Source organism: Danio rerio, chromosome 10, assembly GCF_052040795.2.
Source record: "Danio rerio strain M-AB ecotype USA chromosome 10, GRCz13ab, whole genome shotgun sequence".
NCBI lineage: Eukaryota > Metazoa > Chordata > Actinopteri > Cypriniformes > Danionidae > Danio > Danio rerio.
In genome coordinates this window covers 11773519-11788571 of record NC_141030.1, presented here as the reverse complement: position 1 = coordinate 11788571, position 15053 = coordinate 11773519, and the positions used below count along the sequence as shown (strand labels likewise).

At 33.2% G+C, this 15053-nt stretch overlaps 1 protein-coding gene across 4 annotated transcripts; it reads right to left on the bottom strand.

Moving 5' to 3' along the window:
• Positions 1-1684: 1684 nt before the first annotated feature.
• Positions 1685-14057, bottom strand: cops4 (COP9 constitutive photomorphogenic homolog subunit 4 (Arabidopsis)). 4 transcript variants are annotated; one of them, XR_015500242.1, is made up of 10 exons: positions 13916-14003; positions 11595-11674; positions 10655-10806; positions 9920-10023; positions 9662-9815; positions 8292-8442; positions 7363-7745; positions 6261-6828; positions 4843-4927; positions 1685-2209 (listed from the first exon to the last, which is right to left on the bottom strand). XR_015500242.1 is itself a non-coding variant. In XM_087268864.1 (10 exons), coding segments are annotated over exons 2-10 (1068 nt in total). In that variant the 5' UTR covers positions 11596-11704; positions 11948-14003; the 3' UTR covers positions 1685-2075. The 4 variants fall into 4 exon arrangements, 3 of the variants coding, with proteins under 3 accessions (XP_087124990.1, XP_087124989.1, NP_991119.1); XM_087268864.1 differs by having other exon boundaries at positions 6261-6376; positions 7575-7745; positions 11595-11704; positions 11948-14003; XM_087268863.1 differs by having other exon boundaries at positions 6261-6376; positions 7572-7745.
• Positions 14058-15053: the final 996 nt, after the last annotated feature.

Sequence of the window (15053 nt, the reverse complement as noted above, 5' to 3'; positions counted from 1 at the left end):
TGAAAAGTACACGTTTGCAAACCTACCTAAAGGTACAAACAATAATTCAGATTAGAGTGATATTGTGGAGAATATTGATCTTGTGTTGAGCCCAATGAGCCTTACATCTAAAAATAAGCAAGAATGTTCCTTTAGAGATACCGCTTTGACTTACATGCGGAAAATGGCGGACGTGAAACAACAAACTAAGGATATGGTGATGCGCCTGTCAATCAATATTGGTGGGTGGGGGCACTGCACTCCTACGTCAAGTTGCGGTCGCTCTGAAAACCGATCCAATTGGTCCACCATTTTTATGTTGTTAAATTGTAAAAAAAAAAGGACTGTGTGTTTACATTACCCCAATATGACGGTCTATTCACTGTACCTACACACGTCCGTCCAAACAGCTTGAAAAGTTGATTTTTCATTATAGATACCCTTTAATATGAGCAGAAAATATTCCCTGAAACACTTCAGAATTCATACTGCTGCTTTTGTCAGCAGTCACATCATCAATAAACACAAGAGAACCAGTTCCATTAAAAGCCATACATGGCCACTACATGCCACTACTACCATCATGCTTTACTGCTTAGGATCATGAGCAGTTCCTTTCCTTCTCCATACTCTTTACTTCCCATTACTCTGGTACAAGCTGATCTTGTTTCAACTGTCCAAAGGATGTTGTTCCAGCCATGTGGAGGCTTTTTTAGAACTACAGTATAAATTGGCCTTCCTGGTTTTGAGGCTCAGCGGTTTACATCTTGTGGTGAACCCTCTGTATTCACTCGTGTAGTCTTCTCTTGATTGTTGACTCTGACACATACACCTACCTCCTAGAGAGAGTTCTTGATCTTGTGAAGGGTGTTTTCTTCACTAGGGAAAGAATTCTTTAGTCATCCACCACAGTTGTTTCCATGGTGTTCTAGGTCTTTTGGTATTGCTAAGCTCACTGGTGCGTTCTTCCTTTTTAAGAATGTTCCAAATAGTTGTTTTGGCCACGCCTGATGTTTTTGCTATTTCTCTGATGGGTTTGTTTTGTTTTTTCAGCCTAATGATGGCTTGCTTGACTAATAGTGACAGCTGTTTGGATCTCATCCTGAGAATTAACAGTAACAAACTCCAAATGCAAATAGCAAACTTGAAATGAACTCTGAACCTTTTATCTGCTGATTTTCTGCTTATAAGCCAGTTGTCCAATTACTTTTGGCCTCTTAACAAGTGGGAGGCAGATTTGCAAACTGTTGTTATTCCTACACCATTCTCCTGATTTGGATATAAATACCCTCAAATTAAAGCTGACAGTCTGCAGTTAAAGCACTTTAATCCTGTTTGTTTCATTTCAATTCCATTGTGCTGGTGCATAGAGTTAAAAATATTAGAATTATGTTGATGTCCAAATATTTATGGCCTAACTTTATATTTTTGGTTGGTTTAAATTAAAATATAATGTTCATGTTGATAATAAATAGTGTAATACTAAGGAGGTTGATGTCTAACTTTAAAAACGAATGAATGATGCAAAGGGTGATGGATGAGACACAGGGTTGTAAAACCCAAAATATAATAAAACAAAATTTAGAAACTAAGACTTTTTTCCAGATGTTTATTCAGCATCTAATACTCAAAGACCATAACTATGAAAATATTAAATTCACAAACAAAAAAGTAAAACTTAAAAGAAATAATTAATCCAAAAGCGAACATTTTCTCATCATTTATTCACATTCAAGTAGTTCTATTTATGCTTTTTTGCTCTTTTTCCCTCTCACAAAACAACATATTCTGAAGAATGTTGGAAAAAGCAATCATTCACATTTATAGTAAAAACAAAACAGCTATGCAAGTTCCTGTTTTTTTTCCCAACATTGTTCAAAATATCTTCCTTTGTGTTCAACACAAGACAAAAACTCTAAGAGGTTTGGAGAATGAATAAATGATGACAAAATTTAAATTTTTGGCTAAACTATCCCTTCAACAGAACATCAATATGTGCTGGCTTAAATTCAATTCAGAGTCGTTTCAGTTTTGACCAATGAGAGCAGAGAAAGCAAAGAATTGAAGTTTGTAGACAAAAAGAGCATGAATAAGGTTTATTGGGACATCTGGGCCTCGATGGCCTGTGCTGTCCACTCTGGTGCGGTCTGACTGATCTTCTCTAAGAGGTTGTTGACCTGGAAGCACAGCGACTGAATCTGCTTGTCCCAGGTGGGCAACGGCTCTCGTGCTGATGGAAACAAGAGGGTCGTATGTTGTAATGCTCATATTTATTCAGTTTTTATCCATCATGTTCAATAGGGTTACAACAATGAAAAACAAACCATTTGAAAATCCATTCAACATGATTCTTACTGGAAATCCTTGAAAATGCTTGTATTTTGATCTTGATCTAGTGATTTCAAGGTTTTAAAAGTGCTTAGATTTTGGATAAAGTGCTTGAAACAGCTTGAAAATGTAATTGTGTTGCTTTCATAAAAATTTGTTACTACATAGGTAGTGCTATGCAACTATTTAAATAAATAAATATTTTTGCTTCTGCATAAAATGAAAATAAAATGTGAGTAAATGACAGTATTTTAATGTTGGTCTTGGGGCAAACATGCCATATTTGTTTTCCTTAGAATAGTATACTATAGTACTAAAGAATACTACACAGAATGCTGACCAGGCCGACCAGGGATATTAACGGCTATACTTGGTGACATTTTTTTTAACATTATTATCATCTTTACACTTTACACTTTTTTACATCTGCAAGATTGACCAGGGGAAAATCTTCTCGTTTACACGTTTTGTACTGCTGGTTCTGTGCACACGAGAGAACTATAAACACTCCCACAGACAGTCTCACATGCTCTGCAGACCCACAGAGATGCGCATTTTTGAGAGTTAAAAATGCATCCAACCAAGGTTTTTAAATCTCCAAATGGTTTTATTCTTTTATAACAGACAGGACAACAAGAGAAATTTAATTCAGGGTTCTCTGACATAGCAACAAGAAGTACAGAGGCACCACAAGGGTGTGTAAATTCACCATTTTTGTTCACCCTTTATACAAATGACTGTGTTAGTCAGCAGGCAAATCAATATATTCTTATATTTTTTTAATGACTGTACTATTCCACCTTTGCACAAAAGATGCCAGCATCATGGAATATGGAGCAGCTGTAGAATGGTTTGTCAGCTGGTGTAATGACCACTATTTGGAAATTAACGTTAAGAAAGGTTAAGTAAGGTCATCTAGACCCCTGCTCAATGAGCGATAGGAGCTCTGTTGCGGTTTATGATAGACAAAACCAGGTTGATTCTTTTAAATATTTAGAGGTGAATATTGAATGAGCTCAACTGGCACTCTCAGGTGTCAAGACTTTGGGCAAGAATTCATCAGCGATTACACTTTTTACGTAGACTAAGATAATTCAGAGAGAGTTGCAGCATAATGCTAACTTTTTATAAAGCAACAATAGAGTCTATAAGATAAGGAATTATTGTTTGGTTTGGAAATCTGACAGTGAAAATGAAAACCCAAGTAAATAACCCAATGAGAGTGGCAGAAAAAATTATGGGAATTAAGACAATCGGTTCACAAAAAGACATCTCTGAGTTGAGCACAATCCAACAAGCCAACAAGACTTCATGTGATTCTTCACATGTGCTGTCTTTGGAGTATGAGCTGATGATACAGGGTCCTGTTATGCAAGTATAATAGATATAAACATTCTTTTGTTCCTTTTTCATTTAAATTGATCAATGAGAGAGTACGATAGTCAAAGATTAACATAACTGGATTGGTTGGCATAACAGAGAGCAGTGGAGGCACATTGAATTTTATTTTTATTTAATTATTTTAATTATTGATTTTATGGAATCATATTTATATTAGGAGGTATTTGAGGATTAGATTTCTAATGTGTATCTATGTTATATGTTCTCTTGTTAGTGTCTATGTACAACAGAACCTTTTTTTCTAAAACAAATTTCTTCTAAGGGAGACAATAAATTTTACCTTGATCTTGACCTAAAATGTCCAGGATTCAGCTTTTGCTTACACTTTCTAAAGTTGTTGTCAATTGTAAGTGTTTTTTGCATTACTTTTTTATTTACTTTCACTTGGCTTCGCTTTGCTTGGACATGCACAGAGCGGGAGAAACATTAAAATACATTCTTTGACCTTTACTATGTACTCAGAGAGAACTAAATGACATCTGACACAAAATATTTGTACACAATTCAATCAGTTTGCTTTATTTAAATAATCTACACTTTTTATAACTTTCGTAATTATTATAATTTTTAGAGATATTGTCTATTTTTATTATTTCTTCTGTAATTTATTTCTCATTTACTCTGTATTTTATTAAATTATGTTAATATATTACATATTTTACAGCCTACATATCTAAATCTGATGCCAATAAAGCTACCCGAACTTATAACAAAAACAATAAAAACACATTTTTTTGTGGTTTTCACAAGTAGTTGAACATTTATGTGCTGTGGTTAAAAAGTGTGTTTCAAACCAGCTACCACCGCAAGTACATTTCAAACCTGTGGGAAGCACTGCTATAATGTAGTGTGAAGTATGTACGGTATATGTATGCAAATATGTAATTTACTACAACTGCCAGTGCTGAAAAAGTTTGAAAATGCATCTGGAAATGGACTGAAAAGTAAATTTGACTTTGAAAAAAGAAAAAAACCTGGCCTTACTTAGTTTGAATAAAGAGAACTCTTTTATTTGTGTAAGCTACTTATTTGATTTGGGGTTTGTTTTAAAGATTCAGTTTAGTTTTGTTATATAATTTCAATGAGTTCAATGAAGCGTTACATCCCTAATCTTTAGATAAAATCCAAACTTACTTTCAAAATGCACAATGCCATCAATCTGGTCAATGAATCCGTTCATGCGGCCCTCGGTGATCATTTGTGATGCTATCTTTTCTGCCTGTAAAAAAAGAGATATCAAGGTAAAATCTGAAGCGTTTTTTTTTTTTTTTTTTTTTCAATGTGCTAGAAACATTTAACAACCTTAAAATGTCTATATAAACATTTAGATTATATTTATACTATATTTTTCATTTCATATTTTAAAAAAGTATATATCTTTCGGAAACAAATTAATTGTTTTAATAATTTGATAAACCATTTTAATAGTGGTTTAAGGTGTCTAAAAATACATTTTATTAAGTGTCTAAAAATAAATTTTCAATTAAAAGTATTCAGGCCTCTGACTGGAAAGACATTCTGCTGGAGTCAGACTGTTGCCAATATAGATTTTTTTCATAAAATTATAAGAATAAATTAAATTTTATGCTTAATATGCTTTGTGACAGATTATGATTGAAGCTGCATCAGTTTAATCAGCAACACAGATCTAGTTATTTGTATATATATATATATATATATATATATATATATATATATATATATATATATATATATATATTTTTTTTTTTTTTTTTTTTTATCATCAGTAGTATGTTCTGCTACTAGTTATAACAATGAATACACCTAAAGGACATCAGAAGATTTGTTAATATATATATTTATATTGGCTAATGTGATTCTCAACCAGCAATCAGATTTCTCAAAAGCTGACAGATGTCAATAAAACAGCTTGTAAACACTGATGTTACATTTACTTTAGGACACCCATGCAAACGTTGTTAGTCGTAAATTATAAAAACAATAATAATAATTATAAATGTTTAATAAGTGACATTTAATTAGATTAATTTCTGAAATATCTTGTGGTCCTGAAGAGTGAAGACTGGATTGATGATACTAAAAATGTGTCTTTGTTATCAGAGAAATAAATTACATATAATCACAGTAAAATTGTAATGACAATTCCTAATTACCTTTCTATGTGCATTCCACACACACATTTTAATTGCATTAAATTAAAGTCTCATTTTTTCTCTCCCTCGTGGTTTTAAACCTGTTTGAGTTTATGTCTTCTGTTAAACACAAAAGAAGATATTTTGAAGAATGTTGTGTGCAGCACCCACTACTTTCCCTACTTTTTTCCATAGTAGGGAAAAAAGTTGCATGCCAGTTACCAGCATTCTTCAAGATATCGTATTTTTTTGTAAACCTCAAAAAAACTCAAAATGAAGAGTTAAGAAATGAACACAAACTTTTCATTTTTTGCTTAACTATCTCTTTCATACAACATTGTTGCGCAAAAGTGGGTTCAGTCACAGAAAATGCCAACACTTTTGAATGGCAAAGTAAAATATAAAACGATAACAGAAGTAATAGTAAATGCACTGTACCTTTGCAGGAGGAATCTCCAAAAGTGCTCCAAGCTCTTCAAACGTGATATTATTGTACAGTTTGCTTGCAGACAGCAGGTTGTGCTCAATAACGGCTCGGTCTAGAATACTTGAACCTGTAAGGATAAAAAACATATTAGACATTGTATTTCCTAACAAATCATTTAGAAATAAACACTAAAGAACCGTGAGTAGGACATCGAGAACTTTGCGTCTATGCTAAAAAAATAAGTCTGTGAAAGTTCTAATGAGCAGGCGTTGTGGTTGAAACAATCGTTTCAGTCAGCGATGACAGCAATGTAACGGCCATCAGCAACAGATTACTTTAATGTTGACATGGATGAAAAAAAGAAAGACAAGTTAGTTGATTCGGTAGATTAGTTCAGGTCAGGACAATCACATTTTCCGTCAGACAGAATGTCTACACCTGTTAATGTCAGCCTGATGTTTAGGAATTTGTGCTGCACAGAATGTTAGCATTAGAAATGGAAATATCTTAACATTTTCACATAATTCGTCTACATATTAATGTTGCTGCTACCTACAGTTGAAGTCATAATTATTAGCCCTCCTGAATTATTCGCTCCCCTGTATATTTTTTCCCCAATTTCTGTTTATCAGAGAGCAGATTTTTTTTTCAACACATTTGTAAACATAATATTTTTAATAACTAATTTCTAATAACTGATTTATTTTATCTTTGCCATGATGACAGTAAATAATATTTGACTAGATATTTTTAAGACACTTCTATACAGCTGACAGTGACATTTAAAGGCTTAACTAGGTTAATTAAACTAGGCAGGTTAAAGTAATTAGGCAATTTATTGTATAACAGTGGTTTGCTCTGTAGACAGTCAAAAAAATTACTTAAAGGGGCTAATAATTTTGTCCTTAAAATAGGTTTAAAAAAAATTAAAACTGCTTTTATTCTAGATTAAATAAAACAAATAAGACTTTCTCCAGAAAAAAAAAATATATATATTATCAGACATTTTTCTTGCTCTGTTAAACATCATTTGGGAAATATTTAAAAAAGAAAAAAAAAATTCAAAGGGGGGCTAATAATTCTGACTTCAACTGTATATGCAATTAATATTACAAAATAGTGATCAAGCACAAATAGTCCATATATTTTATTTATTTTTAGTTTAACAAAATTAGCTTAACCTAATTTTCTCATGTATTATGCATCAACACAGTTTCTATATGTATGTAAATGCTGGAAATGACATTTAAATCGAAAACCTGTTCCTCCATTTTGTGTGCCCCCACTTCCAAGTTACACCATGGCTAAGGAGTAATATCTAATACCATCGGCTGTGGTGGCTTTCTGATGTGGCATCAGCATGGCAGCAAACTCTTGCAGTTGGTTTCCTCGGATGATTCGATCCAGGTACATTTTCTCTAGGATGCCATAGGCGGCGAGCTGCTGACATCGTTCATCCTTGAAGAGAGTAGCCAACATACGAGAGCGCTGCTGACCTTAAGAACACATTAATAGTTTCACTCAAAACTGAACAATCCGTCATCATTTAATCATCCTTCAAACCTGTTTGAGATTCTTTCTTCTGTTGAACACAAGGGAAGAATGTTGGAAACAACTGCCATTGACTTTTATAGTTTTGTTTTTTCTGTTCCTACTATAAATGTCAGAATATCTTGTTTTGTGTGAAATTTGAGTTGAGCAAATAGTGTTGAAGGTTTTTTTTTTTTTGGGTCTACTGGCTCTAAAAACTAATTAGGCAATCCAAACAGATTCTTTACGCTGGTTTTTACTAGTCACTTGATTTAACACAGTGTTTTTTTTTTTTTCTTTTCTGAAAATGATCCTCGTTTATACTGGTGTTTACACTACATTTGCGAAACATCTCCATTCACAGTTCAAGAGATAAAATGCATGCAAGAAACTAAATGTGGCTAATTGTTATTATAAAATTGTGGCCTACATACAAGTACTAAATGATTTTAGACAATTTAGAAAAGATTGAAATCACACCAGCAGCTGCTGTATCCTGTATAGTGCTGTACCTGCAGAGGCCAGTATAGTGCAGTGAAGTGCATGTTTTAGAGCCTCTAGACGCTCAGTTTCATGCACGATGGATTTGTATGAGAGCTCATTGTAGCGTTGAGCTGCTTCGATGAATTTCCTTCGATAATCCAGAACTCTGGCGTAGCAGACCTGCAAAACATGATGAAATATATATTTACGGTTTTACAACAAGGGTAAAGTAGGCAACATATTACACTATTTGCATATTTGGATACAGTGGGCCTAATTCATTAAAAATGCATTGTCTAAAATTATTCTCTGAAATCTTTTACGAAAACAATTATGATTCACAAGAACATTTTATGCTTAAAGTTTATTTTAACTTTACAAAAACATCTGACAGAAACAACTGAAAGTTAATAAAAATGTTAAATTCATGGGTGTACACGGGTGGCCCTAAAATGTTTCACAAAACATTAACCTAAGCATACAAATACAAAATAACCCATGAAATTAATAATTATACTGAAACTTAATGGGCATTTAACAAAAGAACAGCAAGGACATTTTCACAGTATGCATTTTTTCTTCTATTGAAATTCTTATTTGTTTTATTTTGGCTAAAATAAAAGCAGTTTTTAATTTTTTTAACAATTTTAAGGACAAATTATTAGTCCCTTTAAGCTATATATTTTACATAGTCTACAGAACAAACCATCATTATACAATAACTTGCCTAATTACCCCTTACTTGCCTAGTTAACCTAATTAACCTAGTTAAGCCTTTAAATGTCACTTTAAGCTTGAAAAATATCTAGCAAAATATTATTTACTGTCATCATGGCAAAGATAAAATAAATCAGTTATTAGAAATTAGTTATTAAAACTATTATGTTTAGAAATGTTTTGAAATAAAAATCTTCTCTGTTAAAACAGAAATTGGGGAAAAAATAAACAGGGGGGCTAATAATTCTGACTTCAACTGTATATAAACACAGAATGCAATGGCAAAAATGAAACAAATTGACCGTTTTCTTTGTGTATTTGTAAAACCCCAAAACTACATCCAGTCATAAATATGAACAAACTTATATTTGTATTACTACATTCATATTTACATATTTTTATTAAATAAAAACACATTAAAAATACATGAAGTTGTATATTATATGTTGAAAGGATGCAAAAAAATAAAGAATTATTTATAACTGTAAATGGTAATAAGACTTATCACAATAAATACTGTATAACGCACATAAAAAATTTGAACAGAACTCAGAAAAGCAACTGCTCAAATAAATTGTTTCACAAAAAAGTCACACCAAAATCAGAAATGTCTATTTTGGAACTACTGCCCGGCAGTACAGTATACATAGCATATTATAAAAAGACAGAGCTGAAAGATCACCTTGTAGTGAATCTGCAACTGTTCATTGGTGGATTCATTCTGCAATAAAGACGCTCGGTTGATGTAGGCCTCGGCCTGAACCGGGTCGTCATCCTCCAAATACAGACGAGCAATTTTCAGGTAAGTGTCTAATTTGTAGTCCACATTATACTGTCTGCAGAAGCAGAAAAACATGATTAGAAAATCCAAACTCACGACCAGCAGTACTGGGCGACATGTTGGCTGCATTGGTTTAATCCAAGAGAAAAGCAAGCTTACTTTTGACCCGTCTCCAGTGGGATCCCCACAAGAACCTGCGCAGCGTTCCTCCAGTCCTCCTGCTTCTCATAGATTGTGGCTAAATGCTGTCTGATGGATGCCACCTGAAAGAGTGTGAGACGTCGACTGTAACTTTCTGTCGTACACCACACATACCAAAAAGGTACCATTGGTACCCTTTTGGCAGTGGAAACGCAAGCCTGATAAAGGTGTCCCTTAGCATATCCCTCAGTGGAAACGGGCCATAAGAAAACATCCTCATAAACAAAACATGTGCATGCAAATTATTACAACACGTGCAAATACAGAAACATGCTGCAAATAGTACCAATCACAATGGAAATAAAATAGTGACGAGTACATCCTGACTAGTCACAGGTGTTGTCAGAAATCTGGGATCATAACTTTTTGGGATCCCAGACACATTTCTATTGTGATTGGCACTATTTGCATCATGTGTATTGTCAAACCAATGAAGATGTTTTCGCAGTTTGTATGTGTTCTTCTATTTGTATGTGTTTTCTTAACTTTCATCATCTTTGAGGTCTTTCAGCCACCGTAGGACAATCTACCTGCAGTGAATTTATTCTAGGTTTCAATGGCTGAGGAGAATAAATCAGACAGTTTTCCCCCCAGTGGCAAAAATAGCCATTATTTAATTATTTAGTTGCAGAAGCATCAAATTTGGTTCCACATGTGAGTAATTTGTTTGCATTGTAGAGGGCTGAAACCCACCTGTTCTTCAAAAGAGATGACTCTGGGCTGGATCTTCTCCAGGGTGAAGTGACACACAACTTTCGCTATGTCGTCTGGAAGATTTGGAAGGTGCGCGCAGAAGTCTGTCAGAAGCTGTCTGGATATGACCAGGCTGACATTCTCATTGACCACTATTCAAGAGACAAGGGAAATTATGAAATAAGCCATTGTAGAGACTAAAACGCCATAAAAGAGCCACACAAACTAAACGTTCTCATTTATAACTGATTTTCTTCAATATTCACTCAATGGCCCTTTTGTTATGAGCACCTGTTCATCTGCTTGCTTTTGCAGAAATTTAATCAGCCAATCATATGGCAGTACATCACTCATGTAGATTTAATAAAGATGATCTGCTGAAGTTCAAACAAAGCGTCAGAATAAAGAAGAAAAGCGATTAAAGTGACTTTAAGGCTTTTTTTAGAGAGAAAACCCCCCTCACCCATACTGATGTTTTTACTGGGTGTCAGAGCGTGACAGTTCAAAATCACTGGGCATGCACATATTTAGCCAGCATTAATTCTTGTTGTACACCAGTTGCGTATTAGGCATATAATAGGGAATGATACGCAGTAGAGTAGAAGACCAGTCAGAGATCGATTGTTGATAGCCACATCTCCGTTTTCAGCATTTCAGTCCATTTATTGTAAATTAAACAAAACCTTCAAATCTCAACAGAGATTCACATAATGAACATGCAGGCAGCAAGTCAGCATCATCTGTGTGATACAGTCCTGTAAATATGGACCAAAAATTCTGAGAAATAATATGAGATCCTTGCTAAAACTATTCTAAGCCATGAGAACGAGCAGTTCTGAAATCAAAATAGGTCTAACCAGTAACAGCAAGGTGTAATTAGTAAAGAGGCAAGTGAATGTTTATAATCAGAATATTAGTACTTGAATACTAGTATACTTACTCGCTTCAACAAATGCTTTCAGTGCTTCAAGTTGTTCTGCATCAGTAAACTGTAGAGCCTTTTCTAATATTTGACGATATCTGTGAAAACAGGGAGGACAAAGATTATAGCTACAAAAATTATACTATACTTGTGTTGACATTACTGGATGATAATGATGACTGGATTTATATTGTACTGTATAAAGTGATAAATATATCAAATGCAGCTTTAAATGCTTGTTAAGCTGAATTCTTAGTGGCTGTCAATCAACAGTTCTACATCCCCATTCACAATGTTGCCACGGTCATATGACCTAAACTTGAACTTCATCTTCAGAATATATGTAAATCATCATTATTTAAGCAAACCACAGTAACCACAAATCAACTATGGATTTTGACACCAATTTAAATATATTCCTGGTGTTTATTTGTGGTTAAGTCTTGTTTATACAAATGCTAATCATCAGTGTACCAAAAAAATGCTTAATACACTTTTACTATAATATAGTCATGATCAATTTCATATGGGCTGTGTGACTTGTGCCGCTCCACTACTATTCACAAATCCTCTCCTGTGGCCTAGTGAGACAGAAAAGTTTTGATTCGACACCCACCTCAGAATCTCAGCATACAAAGCATGTTATTCTGGTCCTTTTTGCATAGGGGACAGCGGGGATGAAAGTAACATTTTGCATATAAACCTAACTCTAAAAAGATAATGTTTTTAGCGGAAATATATATTTTGCTGAGGTTACCAACTCATAAGAGTGATCAATCAAAATCAGGTGTTATTTTGTATAATGTAGAACAACACCAATATAACGTCACTTTACACAAAAGTTGCACAGCTACTTTTGACAGGAACGAAAAAAAACTCACAGGTGAGTCAAAAGTAACACAACAATATTTGCTAGATTTACCGGCTTAATCGTGTTTATTTTAAATATATCTGACCAGTGGTGTAAAGTAACAAATCACCAATACTCAAATTACTGTGAGTAACTTTTCTCAGAAATTGTAATTTACCAAGTAATTTTAAAAATATGTACTTTTGATTTTTCAGTACTCATTCCACCACTGTATCTGACTTTGACCTTGTTAATGTTAACTGCAGGCATATTTTGTCCTTTATTTTTGCAAAAAAATATTAAACTGCACCTTAATTTTTAATTTTACTTCCATAAAATGTTTCAAAAGCAATCAAACAATGCAAAATGTTTATATTTTCTTTAAATTTTTGAATATTTTATTATTAATCTGCATTAATCTTATAAAACAGTCAAGAGTCAAAACACTGAAAACTAATATGGAAGTGAAAAAGTGCAGAGGGACATAAATAACAGTGTTACTTTCATCCCTACAGTAAACCTAATTTACCTTTTAAACTGCAAAACTCAGACATTTCAAAATCAAGGAATTGTTATTGCACTAAAGAACCTGCAGATTGATCATTACGGTGATGCATGAAAAGAGAAATACAACAAACCACTACAATAATTTACATTTTGCACTTTCAAACAGAAATTTGGAGCTCATTGCAGGAAACGGCCCCAAAATTGTATATTTAGCAGTTTCATTAAGGGTTGCATGCTGCTAAATGTGTTGTTATAGCCTGTAAATCAAATGTTTTCAGGGCTTCGAGAAAATCACTTTGTTACTTTTGTCCCACGTTTCTTTTATTCCTGCTCTTCCCTACTGTTTTTTTTTAAATACAATGAACTATTACTGTCTATTCAACTTTTTCTTTTCGCCTAATATAAAAGTCTACATATTCAGACACACATTTTAATAATGCTGAGGGTAAGGCTTGTTCATCCTATAAAATTTGATTGGACAAAAACGTAGACACGCCCCTAAATGCAAGATGAGTCATCAGTATTTTGGTTTTAAAAAACAAACGTTTTTTTTTCAAATGTCATTGTCAAATGACAACTATATTGTCAACTTTTAGGACTACGTTTGGATATACAATACCTCAAACCAAAATTACTGAACCAAACGATTTGATTTAATGGGGTCTTAAATTATGTAGGCTAACTGTATTTGCATTAACGTACTCCTCCTATCGTTTTCAAATTATATTAGTCAATTCACAAAGACATTTGCATACAAATATGCTAATGATTCTAATAGCTTTTACTATTTATAACTTTTATGATTGTTATTGATGTAGGCATGTTGACAGGTAGATCCTCAGTATTACACACGCTAGCTAATGTTAGCCTGTAGTCATATCATTTGCAGTATCACAGACCTTTATATAGAAAATCACACAATAACACCCAAATGCAAAAGACATACAGTAACGATATTAGCAAATGACTTGAAACCACATACTTCCCAGCTAGATCTTTATGAGAGCCACTAGAGTTCATCAGCTGTGCGAGCTCCTGCCTCACGCCGGACGCCATTTTCCTCCGCACTTAAACAGCGAAACCTGCGGGCCAGCAGAGGGCGCCACACAACACAGAGAACCGACGACAACTGAACAACACACTAGAGGGCGGTAAAGTCTATGTGGGATACAGCTGCGGATAGCATCATTTTTGTGACACTAATTAATATTTTACATAACTGTGAGATGGGCATTAATAAAATACAATTCAATGGGTAATTTAATAAATATTATGAGTAATACTTGGTATAATGACTGTTTTTTACATTATAATGGTATAATTACTGTTTTACATAACTTTATTGATTGAGTTTAGGGTTAGGGGGGATAGGCATTAATAAAATACAGTTCAATGGGTAATTTGATAAATATTATGAATAATGCTTGATATAATTATTGTTTTTACATTACTTTGATGTTTGTATTTAGGGTTAGGTAGGTGTTGACATTAATAAAATACAATTTAATTGGTAATTTAATAAATATTATGAGTAATACTTGGTATAATTACTGTTTCACATAACTTTATTGGTTGGGTTTAGGGTTAGATAGGGGTAGATGTTAATAAAATACAGTTTAATGGGTAATTTAATGAATAATATGGGTAATACGTGGTGTTTTACCATCACTTTGATGATTGAGTTTAGGAATGGGGTAGGTGTTAATAAAATACAATTTAACTGGGGATTTTAATAAATAATTCTTGTTAATCAAATCTTGTGCATCAAATGTGTGTGTGTGTGTGTGTGTGTGCAACATTTTATTTATTATTATTATTAATGTGAACATAAATGTGAACATAAATTAATTTATTATATCAATTTGTTTGTCAAAATTTTATTTAATTAATTTTAATTGTAAATGTCTAAAATTCATCAATACAAATAGGTGCAACACACCCATTGGGGGGTTTAGACATAATTTTAGTAGTAATATTAATTGAATAATGATGAATTAATAATTGATAAAATAAATTACACCTAGTTAATATTCTAAAGACAACATAAAAACTGAACCTTTAGTAACTGAACCTCTAAGAAATCTTTCTCAGACATCTTCATGTTTTTAGTTTCAGATATT